The following is a 19,485-nucleotide window of genomic DNA, read 5'->3' as shown; positions in this document are numbered from 1 at the left end:
TTATTCTTTGTATATATTTATAGTAACTACTTTGATGTCTGCTATACAACATCTGGAATAAATCAAAATTTTTATTGAATGTTTGTCTTTTATCATAAGAATAAAATGCATTTTCCTGTTTCTTTGCATGTCTACTAAATTTTGGTTCAAAATTGGACTACAGGCAATATATTCTAGTGATTCTGGATTCTGTTGTGTTCGTAAGGGTTTTTCTTGTGTGTGTGTGTGGTTTCTTTTTTGTACACTTAATTTTTCATTTTCAATTCTAGTAGGCAGTCAACTTGCCTGGACTCAAACTGCAAACTTTTTTCTCTTGTAATATGAAGCAGTTCACATCTCTACTTTGTTCTTATGGCTTCAAATTGCTGCTTTTATCTTGGCATCTTGGGTGTTTTCCCTATGCCTACATAATATAGTGGTCATCCAAGGATTTGGGCAGCTTTGAGGGCTCACTCCTTCAAAGATTCCCTTGTTTAAATTTCCAACTGTTATTCCAGCCTTGAATTCTGTCCCTTGCTACTTTAAACCCATAAAGCATTAGATTACTGCTGCCCAAGCTGCACATGGCTTGGAAATGCATTTCAGTTAAAAAGCAGCAAACACACAGACCTTTCTCTGTGCGGCTCTGTTTCTCAACAGTACATTCCTCTCTGGTCTCTGCCTAATTTCTTTTACAGTATTCCCTGGGTTCTCCCTTGTACCTGAATAATTTAGCGGCTAGCTAAGAATTAGGGCAAAGTTCATACTTAGGTTTTATGATTCACTCTTACTGTAGCTTCTTGCTGCTGAGCATTTTCCTTTAAACTTCCACTTTTTTTTCTAGCCCTGAACTCTTATTTCTGGCACCTTGAGCCAGTTAGGCTATAGTTTTTTGTTGCCTTGACCGTGAAAGTTAGGGAGTGCCTTCAGGCCAGAATGTCACAAACTCACAATTCTTCCCTTCTCCAGTTGCAGTTTTAAAGAATAAGCTCGCCGGGCGCGGTGGCTCAAGCCTGTAATCCCAGCACTTTGGGAGGCCGAGATGGGCGGATCACGAGGTCAGGAGATCGAGACCATCCTGGCTAACACGGTGAAACCCCGTCTCTACTAAAAACACAAAAAACTAGCCGGGCGAAGTGGCGGGCGCCTGTAGTCCCCGCTACTCGGGAGGCTGAGGCAGGAGAATGGCGTAAACCCGGGAGGCGGAGCTTGCAGTGAGCTGAGATCCGGACACTGCACTCCAGCCCGGGCGACAGAGCAAGACTCCGTCTCAAAAAAAAAAAAAAAAAAAAAAAAAAAGAATAAGCTCTCCAGCAGCTTCTCTCTGTTCTTGAGCATTTTATTGTGCCTGTAAATAGCTGGTAACTTAAAACATTTTTTTCCAGGTCTCTATTAGTCTGTTCTCATGCTGCTAACAGACATACCCAAGACTGGGTAATTTAGAAAGGAAAGAGGTTTAATGGACTCAAAGTTCCACATGGATGGGGAGGCCTCACAATCATGGCAGAAGGCAAGGGAGGAACAAAGATGTGACTTACATAGAAGCAGTCAAAAGAGCATGTGCAGGGGAACTCCCTTTTATAAAACCATCAGATCTCATGAGACTTATTCCCTATCACGAGAACAGCATGGGAAGGACTTGCCCCCATTATTCAAATACCTCCTACTGGGTCCCTCCCGTGACATGTGGGAATTATGGGAGCTACAATTCAAGATGAGATTTGAGTGGAGACACAGCCAAAATATATCTTTGCACCCCAGTTCCTCCCAAATCTCATGTCCTCACATATCAAAACCAATTATGCTTTCCCAACAGTCCCCTAAAGTCTTAGCTCATTTCAGCATTAACTCAGAAGTCCACAGTCCAAAGTCTAGCTGACACAAGGTAAGTACTTTCTGCCTATGAGCCTGTATAATCAAAAGCAAGTTATTAACATAACCATTCCAAATGGGAGAAATTGGTCAAAATGAAGGAGATAGGGCAGTCAAATCTTAAAGCTCTGAAACGATGTCTTTTGACTCCTTGTCTCACATCCAGGTCATGCTGATGCAAGAGGTAAGCTCCTTTGGCCTTGGACAGCTCTGCCCCCAGGGGGGCTTTTCAGAGTACAGCCCCACATCTCGTTGCTTTCACGGCTGGTATCGTCAGTGGATTTTCCAGTCGCACGGTGCAAAGCTGTCAGTGGACCTACCATTCTGGGATCTGGAGGATGGTGGCCCTCTTCTCACAGCTCCACTAGGCAATGCCCCAGTAGGGACTCTGTGGAGGGGAATCTGACCTCATATTTTCCTTCTGCACTGCCCTAGCAGAGGTTCTCCATGAAGGCCCCACCCCTGAAACAAACTTCTACCTGGACATCCAGGCATTTCCATACATCCTCTGAAATCTAGGCAGAGGTTCACAAACCTCAATTCTTGACTTCTGTGCACCCACAGGCCCAACACCAGGTGTAAGCCACAAAGGCTTAGTGCTTGCATCCTCTGAAGCAACAGCTTGAGTTGTACCATTGGCCTCATGGCTGGAGCTGAAACAGTTGGGATGCAGAATGCCCTGTTTGAAGGCTGCATAGAGCCAGGTCCCTGGGCTCAGCCCACAAAACCGTTTTTCCCTTCTAGGCCTCTAGGTCTGTGATGGAGGGCTGCCACGAAGGTCTCTGACATGCCCTGGAAACATTTTCTCCACGGTCTTGGTGATTAGCATGTGGCTTCTCATTACTTATGCATATTTATGCAGCTGGCTGGTATTTCTTCCCAGAAAATGGGGTTTTCTTTTCGACCGCATCATCAGGCTGCAAATTTTCCAAACTTCCATGCTCTGTCACATCTTGAATGCTTTGCTGCTTAGAAATTTCTTCTGCCAGATACCCTAAATCATCTCTCTCAGTTTCAAAGTTCCACAGATCTCTAGGGCAGGGGCAAAATGCTGCCAGTCTCTTTGCATAGCAAAAGGAACGTTTCATCCAGTTACCAGCAAGTTCCTCATCTCTATCTGAGACCACCACAGCCTGGACTTTATTGTCCATATCACTATCAGCATTTTGGTCAAAGCCATTCAACAAGTCTCTAGGAAGTTCCAAACTTCCCCACGTTTTCCTGTCTTCTGAGTACTCCAAACTGTTCCAATCTCTGCCTGTTATCCAGTTCCAAAGTCGCTTCCACATTTTCAGGTATTTTTACAGCAGCACCCCACTCCTGGTACCAATTTGCTGTATTAGTCTGTTCTCATGCTGCTAATAAAGACATACCAAGATTGGGTAATTTAGAAAGAAAAGAGGTTTGATGGACTCACAGTTCCACATAGCTGGGATAGCTGGGGAGACCTCACAATCATGGTGGAAGGCAATGGAGAAGCGAAGGCAATGGAGAAGCAAAGGCATGACTTACTTGGTGGCAGATGAGAGTGTGTGCAGAGGAACTCCCCTTTATGAAACCATCAGATCTCATGAGACTTATTCACTATCACAAGAATAGGATGGGAAAGACCCGTCCCCATGATTCAATTACTTCCCACTGGGTCCCTTCCATGACATTTGAGAATTATGGGAGCTACAATTCAAGATGAGATTTGGGTGGGGATACAGCCAAACCGTATCAAGGTCTAAAAATTGTTACCTATAAAATGATTTGTATGACTACTTCATATTGGCACATTATTGGCAGTTCTGTAAGTGTAGTTTGTGTGTGTGTGTGTTTCTGAGATGGCGTCTCACTCTGTCACCCAGGCTGGAGTACAGTGGCGCGATCTAGGCTCAATGCAACCTCTGCCTCCCAGGTTCAAGTCATTCTCATGCCTCAGCTTCCTGAGTAGCTGGGATTACAGGCATGCACCACTGCGCCTGGCTAATTTTTGTATTTTTAGTAGAGATGGGGTTTTTCCACGTTGTCCAGACGGGTCTTGATCTCCCAGCCTCATTTTATCCACCCGCCTCAGACTCCCAAAGTGCTGAGATTATAAGTGTGAGCCACTGTGCCTGGCCTAAGCCTAGTTTTAATTTGTATTTCTCTTATCATTAGTGAAGTTAAACATCTTTTCATATTTTTAGGTCTATCCTTACATCTTATGGAGAGTTTATTGTCTTTAGCCTATTTTTCTTCCACGTCTTTGGTCAGTTTTTCCCTTGAATTTTAAAGAACTCTTTGTATTTTACAGACACCAGCCCTTTGTGTGCTATTTAGTGCAAATACTTTCTCTCCATTTGTCATTTGTCTTTTGACTTTGTTTATGGTGTCTTTGGAAATACATTTTTAAAAATAAATTTTTATCTAGTCAAAGTTAGCAACATTTTATTGCACCTGGATTTTGAGTTATATTTGGAAAATCTTTCTCTACATTAAGTTATAGAGGAATTCACTCATGTTTTCTTCTAGTACCTGGCTGCTTTCGTTTTTTTTTTTTTTTTTTACATTTAGGACTTTTATCAATTTGGAGTTTATTCTTGTATGTGGTGTGAGCCATGGATCTAATTTTATTGTTTCCCAATGGCTATCCATTGTCCCAGTACTTATTATTAAAGTTTCAGTGATTTGAGATGCCACCTTTATAATATACAACATTTCCAAATATGGTCAGCCATCTGTATCCTCAGGTTCTGCATCTGTGGATTCAACCAACTGTGGATTGAAAATTCCAGTATTCATGGCATGTGGAACCCATAAAGATGGAGGGCTGACTTTTTGTATCCATGGGTTCCACAGGACCAACTGCAGGACTTGAGCATCCTCAGATTTTTGGTATCCAAGGGGTTCCTGGACCCAATCCTTTGAATACTGAGAGACAATTGCAGATAGATATGTAGATGGATAGACAAATAGATGATAGATAGATAGAAAGATAGATGGATAATATATATTATGTCTTTCCTGGACACTATTTTATTTCATCAGTCCATTTGCCTTTCCTTGTGATAGCACACAAGGAAATTTTTTTAACTTTTAAGTTCAGGGGTACATGTGCAGGTTTGTTACATAGGTAAATGTGTGTCACGGGGGTTGGTTGTACAGATTATTTCATCATCCAGGTATTAAACTTAGTATCCATTAGTTTTTTTTTCTGCTTCTCTCCCTCCTCTCACCCTCCAACCCTCTGATAGGCCCCACCCAGTGTGTGTTGTTCCCCCTGCCATGTGTCCATATGTCTTATCATTTAGCTCCCATTTATAAGTGAGAACATGCAGTGTTTGGTTTTCTTTTCCCTTGTTAGTTTGCTCAGGATAATGGCTTCCAGCTCCATCCATGTCCCTGCAAAGGACATGATCTCATTCTTTTTTATGGCTGCATAGTATTCCATTGGTGTATATGTACCACATTTTCTTTATCCAGTTTATCACTGATGGGTATTTGGGTGAATTCCATGTCTCTGCTATTGTGAATAGTGCTGAAATAAACATACGCATACATATGTCTTTATAATAAAAAATTTTATATTTCTTTGAGTATAAAGCCAGTAATGGGATTGCTGGATTGAATGGTATTGCTGTCTTTAGGTCTTTGAGGAATTGCCACACTGTCTTCCACAATGATTGAACAAATTTACACTCCCACAAACAGTATAAAAGCTTTCCTTTTTCTCCACAACCTCGCTAGCATTTTTTTTACTTTTTAATAATAGCCATTCTCATTGTTGTGAGATGGTATCTCATTGGTGCCACACTATTTTAAGCATAGAGATATCATAATGTTTTAATATGCTAATATAAGCTCCTCCTCAGGGCCGGGCGCGGTGGCTCACGCCTGTAATCCCAGCACTTTGGGAGGCCGAGGCGGGCGGATCACAAGGTCAGGAGATCGAGACCACAGTGAAACCCCGTCTCTACTAAAAATACAAAAAATTAGCCGGACGCGGGGCGCGGCGGTGGGCGCCTGTAGTCCCAGCTACTCAGGAGGCTGAGGCAGGAGAATGGCGCCAACCCGGTAGGCGGAGCTTACAATGAGCCGAGATAGCGCCACTGCACTCCAGCCTGGGCGACAGAGCGAGACTCTGTCTCAAAAAAAAAAAAAAAAAAAAAAAAGGTTCCTCCTCAGAGTTTTATTTTTCAGTATTTTCTTAGCTACTCACATGTTTCTTTTTCCATATGAACTTTGTTGACAAAAAGAATTAAACTCTGTAAAATATTTGTTGAGATTTATTTTGAGCCAAATATGAGTGATCGCAGCCCATGACACAGCCATCAGGAGATCCTGAGAACTTGTGCCCAAGGTGGTTGGGGTTCAGCTTGGTTTTATCCATTTTAGGCGAGACATGAGACATCAATTAAATACCTTTAAGATATACAATGGTTCAGTCTGGAAAGGTTGGACAATTCAAAGTGGGAAGTTTCCAGGTTATAGGTAGATTTTAAAATTTTCTAATTGGCAATTGGTTGAAAGAGTTATTATCAAGGGAATGGAATGTGTGGGTTACAATAAAAGGTTGTTGAGACCAAAGTTTTATCATGCTGATGAAGCCTCCAGGTATCAGGCTTCAGAGAAAATAGATTGTAAATGTTTCTTATCAGGCTTAAGGTCTGTGTTGATGTTAATGCTGGATGGTATAATAAGGCATGTTCAACCCCCACTTCCCCTCAGGGCCTGAACCAGTCTTTCAGGTTAAACTTTAGAGTGCCCTCGCCTAAGAGGAAGGCCGTTCAGATGGTTGGGGGCTTATAATTTTATTTTTGGTTTACCACTTTACTATAAACTTTTCAAGCCTCATAAAACATTTTCTGTTGTTTTTACTTGGATTGTGTTATATTAATACATGAACTCAGGGAGAACTATCATCTTCATGATGTTCAGTCATCCTATCTAAAACAAGGGATGTTCCAGTCTACTTTTGTATCTTTCAAGAGTGTTTCAAAGTTTTTCATGCATTGGTTTTGCACATTTCTTGTTAAGTTTATTCTAGGTACAGTCCATGCTCATTATTTACAGATTCCATACTTGTGAATTCACCTACCTGCTGGTATTAGTCCATTCTCACATTGCTATAAAGAAATATTGGAGACTGGGTAATTTATAAAGAAAAGAGGTTTAATTGGATCATGGTTCTGCAGGCTGTACAGGAAGCATGGCAGCATCTGCTTTTGGGGAGGCCTCAGGAAGCTTCCAATTATGGCAGAAGGTAAAGAAGGAGCCAGTACTTACGATGCCAGAACAGGAGAAAGAGAGGGGAGGGGAGGTGCTACACACTTTTAGACAACCAGATCTCATGAGAACTCAGTCACTATACAGTACTCAGGAGGGATGGTGCTAAACCATTCATGAGAACTCTATCCCCATGATTTAATCACCCTCCCACCAGGCTCTCCTCAAACATTGGAAATTACAATTTTTTTTTTCTTTTTGAGACACAGTCTTGCTCCATTGCCCATGCTGGAGTACAGTGACATGATCTCGGCTCACTGCAACCTCTGCCAAACAGGTTCAAGCGATTCTCCCACTTCAGCACCCTCAAGTAGCTGGGACTACAGGCACATGCCAACATACCCAGCTAATTTTTTGTAGAGACAGAGTTTCGCCATGTTGCCCAGGCTGGCGTTGAACTCCTGAGCTCAAATGATCCACCAATCTTGGCCTCCCAAAGTGCTGGAATTACAGGCACGAGTCCCCATGCCCAGCGAGGGATTATAATTTGACATGTGATTTGGGCCGGGACATGAATCCAAACCATATCACTGCTAAAACTTAGTTGTAACCCCAAAACCAATGCTCAAAGCACGTTTGCAGACAGGTGCATGCTCACAGAAGTGAAAAAATCTGAGTCACCTACTGCCTTCTTGTTTTAGCTCTCCTACTGTAAACATGCTTATAGGGTTGGGCATGAGTATGTTAATGAGTCAGTAACATATATTAAGATATCTTTGAACAGAAACACACATAAAACAAAGTTATGTATTGATTAGTTGATGAAAATATGGTGACCAGAGGCCTGCAGGAACCTAACCTTGTATGTCCCCTAGGAGCAATGATTCGGTATTCAGTGTTAGATGCAACTTTACAGAATATAACTACATGAATAGTGAGAATCAACTGCATTTTATTTTCTTTGTTGCTATTGTAAATGAGGTTTTTCACTATCAACATATCTTCTAATCGATCATGCTTTGTGTATATTTATTTCTATGTATTAAATTTATATCCTTCATCTCACTGAATTCTTTTGTTTGGATTAGTGTTATTGATTCAGGTTTTTCAGGTGTTGTCTTTTCTCATGTGCAAACATCATTTTCCTTCTTCTTTTCCAATTATTATTCCTCTAATTGATTTCTCTTAACTAGTTTTGTTGGCTACAACCCACCCACCTTTTATAAGGACAGTTTTCCTCTATGCGGAACTGCTCTGAGTTGGTAATAGACTGTGTCATTGAGCTGTAGACTCCTAGAGTTGGAAAGCAGCTGAGAAGTATGTAGATGACTTTCACTTGATGCATGGAATCTTTTTTACGTCACTTAATTGGCGATCCAGTCTCTTTTTGAATATCTGTTCCCTTTTTTCTGAAGAACATCTTTCTGTTTCAAGGATTCACCTCGTACCCATTCCACGTAGTTTACATCTGGTTTTCAATCACTCCATTCCTATAGCAATCACCCACAGCCCCTGGGTTGTGATCCAGGCCTATTATACAGGGTGGCCATAAAATCTAGATACATAGGTATTATTATCATCATCATTATTATTGTGTGTGTCTGTGAGTGTGTTTAACAGATTGAACTCCCTTTATTACTTCTGGTATATGCTAAAAGTACAGATTTATTCAGCAAAAAAATCAAATGCACAAATCATCTGAGGCAATGAAAGCATCCAGGTGCATGTTCAGGGATTTATGAAAATGCATTAATGTACTGTTGCCATTATTCTATAAAGTCAATTATCTTTAAAGGAGATTTAAATAATAAGAAAAAAAGTCTTTCATATATATACCATCAGTTGCCATTTCTGGTACTCTTCATTGTCTGTGTCATTCGGAGCTGATTCCAATTGGCTTTTCTCTCTTTTTTTTTTTGAGATGGACTCTTGCTCTGGAGTCACCTCCTGGGTTCAAGCATTTCTTCTGCCTCAGCCTCCCCTCCTGAGTAGCTGGGATTACAGGTGCACCCCACCACACCCAGCTAATTTTTTTATTTTCAGTAGAGACAGGGTTCCACCATGTTGGCCAGGCTGGTCTCGAACTCCTGACCTCAGGTGCTCCGCCCACCTCGGCCTCCCAAGTACTGAGATAACAGGCGTGAGCCACCATGTTTGGCCGGCTTTTTTCTTTATTATGGGTTATTTTCCTGCTGTTTTTCATGCCTGTCTTTAGGCCAGTCTTTGATTGGATGTCAGACATTGTAAATTTTACCTTGTTGGATGGTGAATATTTTTGCATCCCTATAAGTATCCTCGATCTTCGTTCTGGGACACAGGTATTTGGAAACAGGTTTGATCCTTCCCAGGCCTGCTTTTCAGCTTTGTTAGGTTGGCACCATGGAAGCATTTAGTCAAATGCCAGTTTTGCTCCACTATTGAGGCAAATTCCTGAATACTTTATCCGATGCCCCATGAATAATATTTTCCACTTTGGCTGAAGGAAACAGGAGATATTCTTAGCCCTGTGTAAACTGTAGGAATTGTCCTTTGTAATCATTTTGAGTGGTCCTTTCTCTGGTCTTCAGTAATTTCCTCACTGCCATGCACTTATTAGCTGAAGACTCAACAGGGCCACTCTGCAGGTCTCCAGCGAGCTTTCTCTCTGCAGCTGTCTGCTCACCAGCCCTGACCCTGGTAAATTCCAGCTGCCTTGGTCTCCTCAGAATTCTATGTCCATCCCCTCATCTCACAGAGGCTGCCAGGCTGTGTTTGGGTTCCCTCTCCCTACGCTGCAACCTGGAAATGTCTCCAGGAAGTGACTGGGACATGCACAGGGGTCATCACATTTGTCTCTCTATAAGCACCGTCCTTATCACCTGACGGCCAATGTTTTGGAAACTGTTGTTACATACATTTTAGCAGGTGTGTTAGTTGTTTTGGTGGGAGTGTAAATCTAGTTGCTGCCATTCTGTATTGGTTGGAGGTGGAAGTTCACCGTTGTAATTGCAACTTCCTCCATTACACTGAAGTAGGCACTATCATTGAACACATCAAGTGATGGCCTCGTGCACTGCAATGTAACACCAATGCAACTAGTATTGTATATATTTGCCCTGTAGTCATTTGTCTCTGTTCATACCCCACCACCAGACACCAGTGATTGTTCCAATAAGAGTGGAAATGAGGAGAGTGAGATGGGTACAGAGGGAAGATGACCACCTTCCAAGTGTCTGCTGGAATCTCTCTGGAGCCTGGCAGGCTGTCAGCACTCAATTGCGTGTTGAATAATTGAATGAATGTACGCAGGCTCATGTGCATGCTCGCATGAATAAATGAACCAATGCCTATGACTGGGTAGGTTTCTAAACTGGTCCACTAGTTCTCCAGACCAGACACCTTGCTTCCTTCAGACCTCGCTTCTTTCAGACCCTCATACCCTTCCTTCCTTCCACAACACAACTCTCATTAGCAGAGACTGCTCCAGAGCCTTCCTGCTGGGAGGGAACGTCTGAGTTCTAGGACACATGCTGCCTCCCACAAGCACTGTTCCTTGCCTTGTTTCAAACAGTTCCCTCACTCTTCAATTCCTTCCTCACTGCATTATTGTTTTTAGCCTGATGCTGAGCGAATGTCCTTTATTTTTTTTCATATTTTTAGAAGTGGATTAGTCCTTTAATTTCTTCACCATAACCCTGGCTACTCCTAGCTTTCAGGAATGTGAATGCCACTTTTAATTGGAGTGTAAATTTTTAGAGTATCAGAACTCTGCCCTATCTGTGCTATTTGCAAAAAGCATCCAATATTTTCCCTAACGATGACCTGTACTCTATTTTCATCTAGCCTCAGGGATCTTACTGACTAGAAAAAGGAAATTTGATGGAGCGATTTCATTTTTGAAGTTAGTAAACACAACTGAATACTTTCATATGTCATTGCTAAAATGTGTTCAGAGAAAAACGGTAACAAATAAACAATCCAACAATCCAATGGTTTTGAAACGTTTCCAGTGTAAGAGTTTTTATTCTGCTTTCGTGCTCAGTTAGAGTTACCTACAACAGACTACAGACAAAAATAATTAGGAAAGGTTCAACGAAAATGTCAGGAAACAATACAGCAGGGCATGTTCGGTCTTGCAGATCTCAGACAAGTTACCGGGTCCGAATTTCAGTCCCAACACTGGGTGACAAAATCTCTAACTTAGATGTGGTAATTTAAAACAACATTGCCGGGTTGGATCCTGACTACGCTGACTTGTAAACAATTTGAAAGTCCTGCGACAGTCACCTTACAGGTTAAAACTTCTGGGGGTGGGGCGTCTACCAGAAGATGGAATACAATTTTGTGAGTACCGGCGGAAAACAGGATAAAGAACGGTCAGAAAAAGCCAGAACCAGTGCGGCCAAGCGGGCAGGGGAGGCGGCAGGGCAGAGGGGAGAGGAGTTTACCACAGACGCGGCAGGCGCGCGCGGCGCGGAGGGCGGCCTTACCTCAGCGGAGCGGCCGGCTCCAGCGTCAGGGCTGAGGGCTGAGCAGCCTGGAAGAGCGCTGGTCTCTTAAACGCCGCTGCCACCAGACGGCCTCAAGGTGTCTCCGGGGCGCTCCTCAGCCCTTGGCTGCTGTGGGTGGCTCGGAGGGTTCCGGGCAGGGCTGCTCCAGGTGGAGGTGCGGCCATGATGGCGCGGCTGCTGCTGAGGCCTCGCCGCCCGGCCGCGGGGAGGCGGAGCTGGGCTGTCTGGGGAAGCGGAGATCGCCATTACTTAAGGATATAGGTAGGGTCTTTGCTGCACTGGAGCCTAAACAGGCCCAGAAGCTGGAGGATGGTGTCAGGTGCGCCATTCTTGAAAGGGGTTTCAGGGTGTTCCTGAGATAAGCCATGTCGCGTTCCCTCCCATCACCCAAACCTTAGGCTCGGGGTGTGTCCCAGGGCGGGACCCGTGGGAGCTGTTGCCGTGGGAGGAGCCCTCCGAGTCCGAGGGCGCCGCCTGCTGGAGAGGAGGCTGCTTGGCGGGCCTCTTTTTCCCCCTGGGCTTCTCGGGTCTTGGCTCTCCGGAATCCTGCGTGTCCGCTTCTTTTAGTGGCCAGAAAACGAAAGCAGAGTTCCTCGTCTCCACATCCTCTCTAGAGACAGAGAGAGATCGCGGTTACCCTGTCTTGGTGGCTGCGGGATCTACAGAGATGTCCAAGCCATCCCCATGGCTGCTTCTCAGCTCCTTTGCCCAGGTCCCTCTTCCCACGGAAAGGAGTCTCTGGAGCACTGTGCACCCAATGCTTTAGGCTGGGCTTAGTGCCACTCAGTTCATTTCCACCAGCCTTTGGTGTCTGGGAGCCTCCCACGACATGGAGAACTTGAATATACGGACCCGTCCTGACCAAGCCAGTGAAGGAACAACTCCCAGCCCAGAAGCCCCTGGAAACGCCTCAGCATAGACCTGTGTCCGCCCCACGGAGATGAGCTTGGCCCTGCCACAGCCCAGTTCATCCCTGAACTGAAGCTTGTACATCAGAGATATTCTTTCACACCCTGAGTTTCTCTAATGACTCCAAGGTATACTATCGGAAACATTTTCCCAAATGTCCAAAATGGTATGATTTGTAATGACATTGAACTTCGGAATGACTATGAAGTCACTGAGCTAGATTACTATTTAGAAAATGCGCTGACAAAGCTTCTTTACCCAGAAGTGCTGTCCTTCAAAGGTAGCATTTTGGGAACACCATGACCTCATTCCAGCCATGCCTCCATGGCTCACGGTTTTGGGAGCTCACCTTTTTTCAGGGCCTTCAGGGTAAGTTAAGGACACCCGCTGCCTAGTGTTAAACCTTATTTTGTTCCCGTAATCAGTATCAGCTATCTTGATCACCCTGCCTTCAATCTGAATAATTATTTGTTTTGTTTTTACTCCGCATAACTTCTATTACTGCTTCGGATCCTTCTGGAAATTGTCAGGGAAAAAACAAAACAAAACAATAAAGTGGAAAGAGAGCTTTTGTTATTTCCAAATAGAAAACACCATCATTCAAATCCCTTGTGAAAGAATCAAGATTCATCACACATGATAATTTTCAAAGACTGGCTCAAAGACTCAGGAGAGAATTCCCAAGAGAGATGAAAACATTGGCCTGGGCGATAGCAGTGACATTGAGAAAAGCCTTTCTGGGAGGCCACAGACAAAAATCATCTTTAAATCTGAGGCCAGCGCTTGTGTGAATGTATAAGCTCTGTGATGGAAGGTTCTGAGAGACTTCTAGGAATCATGTTTCAAGGTTGCATTTACCGCCCCTGCTCTGTGAAGTCTAAAATCTTATCCATCACATCACCCTCAGCTATCCCTCAAATTGCTGCCGCTCTCCAGAGCAGAATAAGTTGATACATTCTGTTTCTTTTTCACATTTTTTCTCTATTTGCCATGAATTAGTATCCATGATTACAGTTCAGTCCCTAAGCTATAATCTCTCAGAAAGAGGAGCGACAAGAAGGGGATGTGAGAAGTGGAGAAATTTTCAGGCACTAAAGGCATGGAAAGAACAAGGTAGGGAGACGCCTACCCGCTCGCCTGGAGGACTCTGGGAAGAAGAACAAGAGAGACCCAGGAGCAGCGTGTGGACAGCCCTCACTTAGGGGACTGGTCACCCAACCCACCGACCACCTGAATAATGGAATTCTAGTGAGGCAAAAATGAAACAAGAGGTGCCACTGTCATGGAAAGGTGCAAATGACATATTGTTAAGTGGAAAACACGTCACACAACAGAATGCATATTACATCTTCATTTTTGTTATGAAAATTGTGAATCCGTAAGGATGACTGGAGCCCTTGCATTAAACTGTTCACAGTCACCCTTGGAAAATGAATTCCAGTAGAGCTGTCACTTTCTTGACATTAAAAAAAGTTTGCAATTGTCATACATGATGAGGAGAAAAAAATACAGCTTTGTGATATAAGCGGATATGAGCTTACGGTGAAATAAGAATCACCACAGTGGGGAAGACACTGTAGAAGGACCTATAACAAGGTAAAAATGGTGGTTACTTTTGAAATGTGGGACTATGGGTGGTTTTTGCATTATTTCTGCTTGTTTTTAATTTAGAAATGTTATTAACTCTGCATTACTTTTGGAATAAGAATAAAGCAGTACACGTCATCACGATTAGTACAAAGAGCAGGCAGGAGTTTTGATAAAAGTCTTAAAGCAAATACCGCTTGGCTTCTGTATTTCACACTCCAGGACGGCTGTGGTCAGCCAAGCTCAGGATCTTTCACAAGTGTCTCCTTATGGGAGGGTTGGGAGCAGGAGGCAGGGTGGGTGTGAATCTGATGTGAAGGCCTCAACCCCACCCCCGTGCTCACACACCTCCCTCTCCTACCTGACCCAAGTCCACTCAGTGGAAGGGGGAGGGCCGCCAGGGTCCTGAACTCCAGCCAGCGGTGTTCTCCACCAGCACTCCTAGAAAAGACCCACTGAGTGGCTTTCTTTTCCCTAGTCTCATGCCCAAACAAAGTTCAATTAAGTGCTCTATTAATTATGTTAGGCTACAGATCTGGTTGAATAACATGATCAACCTACAATAAATATGTGCGCCTGTTCAGAGCAGGGCAGCCAGGCGCTGAGCTGGTTCCACTTCTGGGAAGAAAGTGCTGAGTGTCCACTCCATGCCCTCCTGGGGTCAGAACCCACCCCCTTCGCTGGATGAAGCATTGGCAGCTTGTCAGTAATCGTGCTGGATCCCTGAGGTCTCGTTTGTATCCTGCCCTCAGTGTCTCTCTCTCAGCAAGGCTGTCTTAGAACATAAAGAAGAAGAGGACCCGTGGAGCAGGCACCAGCAGATGTCTGATGAAGACCCGGTGGGGGGCTTTTGACAACTGAAGGGGCGGAGAATGAAGAGACGGATAAGCAAAGGCTGTTGCTATCTGAATTGCTACTGCTGGCCCTGAAGGCTGGCAAATCTCCGTGTCTCCTTGTGTCCCCTTGTCCCATGTCCCAGGGCACCACCACGTGCTTCCTGAATGTAAGCAGTGGCATGTGTCCTTCTGAATTACATAGGACACTCACAGACAGGGTTTGTTGCTGAACTGCACGTTTTTCAGGGCTTTGTTCCAGCGTAAGAAATGGGGCTCCTACTCCAACCGGAAGGGACGGAGGGAGCTAATGACATACAGAGGCCTAATGATTTCAGATGCACAGACGCCTCTTAGGAGAAAGTCGTCAGGAGTGACCAGGCGAGATTAAGGGCAGTGATTCATCTAATGTAATGTCAGAGGCAGTGCTGAATCTTGACGTTTCAATCAATGACTTAATTTCACTGACGTCAGGAGACAATGTGAGTCCACAACACTACGGGGTCAAGGGAGGAGCGTTAAACATGCAGACAGTATCGTTTCCAATGGGACATACACCCAAATCCAATGGCTTCATGGAAAGTTACTCAACCACTCAAAAGAGAGATAACGAGAGGCTAATACTTTGTGTAACAGGAACTGGGGGGAACAGGGGTTGACCAGAGATCCAGACAAACCCCACCTGGCCCTGGGAGGGTCTCTCCTCCTGCCAACTCATACACAGCCACGTCCCCAAGACCACACAATGACTCTCAAGCAGCAAGAGAAGAACACGCCTCGCCTCCAGGGCCCCAGAACCCAACAGCTTCCTCCAGATGCCTGACGGTTTCACTGGAGCACAGAGGAAATGCTGAGTCCTATTTTGCTTTCCTGGTATCACATTTGGAATGTTGTTATTATTTTTTAAAAAATAAATCATACTCTCTCTAAAGAGACTTTTTTTTTTTTTTTTTAACAGAGTCTCGCTCTGTCGCCCAGGCTGGAGTGCAGTGGTGTGGTCTCGGTTCACCGCAAGCTCCAGCTCCTGGATTCAAGTGATTCTCCTCTCAGCCTCCTGAGTAGTTGGGATTAAGGGTGCCCACCACCACGCCTGGCTAATTTTTGTATTTTTAGTAGAGGTGGGATTTCACCATGTTGGCCAGGCTGGTCTCGAACTCCTGATCTCAAATGATCTGCCCACCTTGGCCTCCCAAAGTGCTGGGGTTACAGGCATGAGCCACCGCACCCAGACAAGAGTCTTCTTAAGGAGGAGTCTTGAAGGTAATTTGCCCAAGCCATGCTCTGTTAAGGGTGAGGGAAGGAAGGATTCCAGCTCATCTGGGAGAGAGTTCTAGCTAGTTACGTGGTACCAGGTGTGTGCGTTCAGTTCAGGCGGCCTGAAACCCCAGCCTGTGGGTGGTTGAGTAACGCCTGCTACAGGCACCTCTTCTCCACTGGACAACACCAGCAGCTGGAGCATCAGACCCACCAGGTAACTCCCCCAGCCCCAGCCAGCGGCCACAGCCCTCTGATGGGAACGGACGACAGGGGAGGCAGCCAGGGAAGGGCTTGGTCTGTGAGTCCCCTGCCCTGGCAAGGCGAGAGGATGCCAGATGGAGGAAAATCCCCCTGTTCTGCCTGCTTCTTGTAGTTATTGAGAAGGACCACATGGGAGAAACTACACGTGTGTTCTCAAATGAAGGAAGTTATAGACAGGATAAGGACTATTCTCCCTCAGAAAAGACATCTCTGATGCCATGGAATGTAGCAGAAAGCTCAGGGAAGCTCTTGAAGGGAAGGGAAGGGAAGGGAAGGGAAGGGAAGGGAAGGGAAGGGAAGGGAAGGGCAGTCATTTCGCTCCATCGGACACATTGTCTTGAAAGACACGCCTCTCAGCTGTGTGTCAGAGAATGCTGTCGTCATGCTGCAAAGGAAAGAGACAATCTGCACCCACTTTGCTGGTTTCACATTGCAAATATGGCAATACCAGCATCTGCTCCTTGAGGAATGAGTAGTCTGGAATTTAGCAATATTGATAACATATTTTATAAGCCAACCTTGTTTTTTAGGAAAAGTCTTTAAGAATCATTTAGGTGTCAAATTTTAAGTTGAAAATGAAAATGTGCATCAGCTTTTGCCGTGTTCAATAGTTTTGAGCCCTTCAGCCTCCAAATGCCTTTCTTCCTGCCTTTCACTGTGCACCGTCCTCACTCAGAAGCCAGAAGAGAGACCTGCAGGAAAGGCCCCCGGAAGGAAGGAAAGGAGGATGGGGGGAACATGGAGGCTGTTTGGGCCCAGGTATCCCTTGTCTTACCCTGCAAGCAGATAGTTATAGTAAATTCGGTATTTAAAAATTAAATTTAGTCAAATAATGTTCTGTTGGAGATGTAACCTACAGTACATGTCTTTAACAGCCTGTGAAGAAAGCATCAGGATTTTTTTAGATGGCCTCATTTGGAATGTAAAAAGTAAAGTAGAGGTTCCTCTCCAAAGACTTTCCTCCCCATCTAATTAGGAATAAATAGTAACTTCTCTTAGAAGCAAAATGTATTCAAAGACCTGTGCTAACATTCTTAAACATCTGCTGGCCGTGATAAAGATATCCATGTACTTTATGTTCTTAGCTCCCACAATGTAGCCTAAATACTTGCCCTGGCACATATATATATATATATATATATATATATATATATATATATAGACACTAGTCCAAGTCAGCATTAGGTCATAGCCTGTTCCTCTTCCTTATCTGAAGGTATTTTTACCTTTCTCTGCATTCCACAAGTTACTTCCTCCTTCCTTTGTTCTCCTCTGCCTTTGCCCCTTTTAAAAAGTTCAAGCTGGGCGCGGTGGCTCACGCCTGTAATCCCAGCACTTTGGGAGGCCAAGACGGGCGGATCACGAGGTCAGGAGATCGAGACCATCCTGGCTAACACGGTGAAACCCCATCTCTACTAAAAATACAGAAAAAACATTAGCCGGGCGTGGTGGTGGCGCCTGTAGTCCCAGCTACTCGGGGGGCTGAGGCAGGAGAATGGCGTGAACCCGGGGGGCAGAGCTTGCAGTGAGCCCAGATCGCGCCACTGCACTCCAGCCTGGGCGACTGAGCAAGACTCTGTCTCAAAAAAAAAAAAAAAAAAACAAAAGTTCTAAGTTGTTAGCCATTCGGGACAAATACAGAATGTGAGGCCCCGTTCCAGCCAATGGAAACCGGACATAGCAGTAGGGTGGACGCATCAGGTTATAAATGACCCTGCTCCTTTGTTCAGTGTACTCTCATGGCAAAACTGCTGGCGAGTGTACCCTTTCTGCAGAAAGTAAAACTGGCCTTGCTGAGGAAATTAAATTATGTTCAAGTGCTATTTCTTTACAGCACCAGGGAACAAGCATTTCTAACAGGAATAATGGTGTGAACGCTCCCTAAGGAACACATTTGTAAAGTAAGTGAGAAAGAGCTCCTGAGGAAAGGACCTACCAGAAGGAAATCCCAGCACAGATACAAAATCAGACCTACACCTTTATGTTTGTACTCGCTTCTGCTAGCCCTGATGATAGAAACAGAGACAGGTTAAGCTCTGAACTTAATAGGTTGAATGTGAACGCTGCTTATGAGAATTAAACTAGTCTCTTGCTCCCACAGAGGCAGCCAAAACAAACAAGAGTGGAAATTACAATGGGGGATGAGGGAGTCAATGAAGACTTCCGCTGTGTGAAGCCCAGAAGCAAAATTAGATAATTCACAGTGAAGAGCTTTAAGTAAGGCCGGGGGAAGATAGAAAACAAAGGCTTTTCTTGACACACAAAGATTTGCATTTTCATTCTAAAATAATGGTTGATAACATTGAGTTTGGTGCAAACGGGTAATACTTAGATACATCAGCTCATATTCCTTCACAAGGAGCTATGATTTAGATATCATAGGAACTAGAAGCAAGACCCACAGGGACCATTGTTGGGGTAGAAGTTTGAGATGAACAGAAAATGTCCTGCTATTTTAAATGAAGTATCAACCCATCTAGACAAAGAATGGAGAATTGCAGCACATGTTTTTGATAATCATAGCTAAGAAAAGGTTCTCTGTGGAGCCGCACACCCCTCGAGGAGCACTGCTGGGCATCTGCTAGCATGTGTCTGTATATATTGATTTGTTCTTCAGATAGTCTTTGGGGGCATTCTGTGAGCTGGTCTCTGGCAACAGGGATTCAGAGGCAGATAGAGCCTGTCCCCTACCTTCAAGGACTTGTGCCTACAGAGTCCAATGCAAAGGAAATTTTCTTTAACGGACACCTCTACGGACTGCAGTGGGACCACCTCACTACCTGGGGGTGCTGGGACATCGCATGGTGGTGCTGACATTTGAGCTCAGTCTTGGAGTTACTCAGGTGGCCAAGGGCAAGGAATAGCTTTCCAGGGAGAATACTTAATCTGTTGAAGTCACAGAGACCTGAGAAACTATGGTGTGGGCAAAACCTACATGTAGCTTAATGTGGTTAGTATGTAGAAGGCATTGGCGGGTTAGCTGGGAGTGGCTAGGGAAAAATGAGGTAAGGTAGGCAGGTCTGGGCCAGACCAACAAGAAGCTAAGCTGGGATAAGAAGGGGTGATGGGGATGGAGCTCTGAAGGATTTTTAAGTGGGGAAGGGACA

At 44.5% G+C, this 19,485-nt stretch overlaps 2 protein-coding genes across 4 annotated transcripts in view; both read right to left on the bottom strand.

The window, feature by feature from the left end:
• CNGA3 (cyclic nucleotide gated channel subunit alpha 3) overlaps positions 1 to 11,620 on the bottom strand; it is an 85,946-nt gene extending 74,326 nt beyond the window's left edge. For all 3 annotated transcript variants that reach the window (XM_073023238.1, XM_073023240.1, XM_038004175.2), the window contains exon 1: positions 11,511 to 11,620. The gene's annotated coding sequence lies outside the window, so the exon portion shown is untranslated. The remainder of the gene's footprint in view (positions 1 to 11,510) is intronic.
• VWA3B (von Willebrand factor A domain containing 3B) overlaps positions 11,013 to 19,485 on the bottom strand; it is a 233,261-nt gene continuing 224,788 nt past the window's right edge. The window contains exons 27-28 of the mRNA XM_008008091.3: positions 11,925 to 12,141; positions 11,013 to 11,755 (exon numbers count right to left, since the gene is read on the bottom strand). Coding sequence (XP_008006282.3) covers positions 11,603 to 11,755; positions 11,925 to 12,141 — 370 coding nt within the window. The 3' untranslated portion in view covers positions 11,013 to 11,602. The remainder of the gene's footprint in view (positions 11,756 to 11,924; positions 12,142 to 19,485) is intronic.

Source organism: Chlorocebus sabaeus, chromosome 14 (genome assembly GCF_047675955.1).
Source record: "Chlorocebus sabaeus isolate Y175 chromosome 14, mChlSab1.0.hap1, whole genome shotgun sequence".
Classification (NCBI taxonomy): Eukaryota; Metazoa; Chordata; class Mammalia; order Primates; family Cercopithecidae; genus Chlorocebus; species Chlorocebus sabaeus.
The sequence above is the reverse complement of the archived record's forward strand: the minus strand, read 5'-3'. Positions and strand labels throughout refer to the sequence as shown.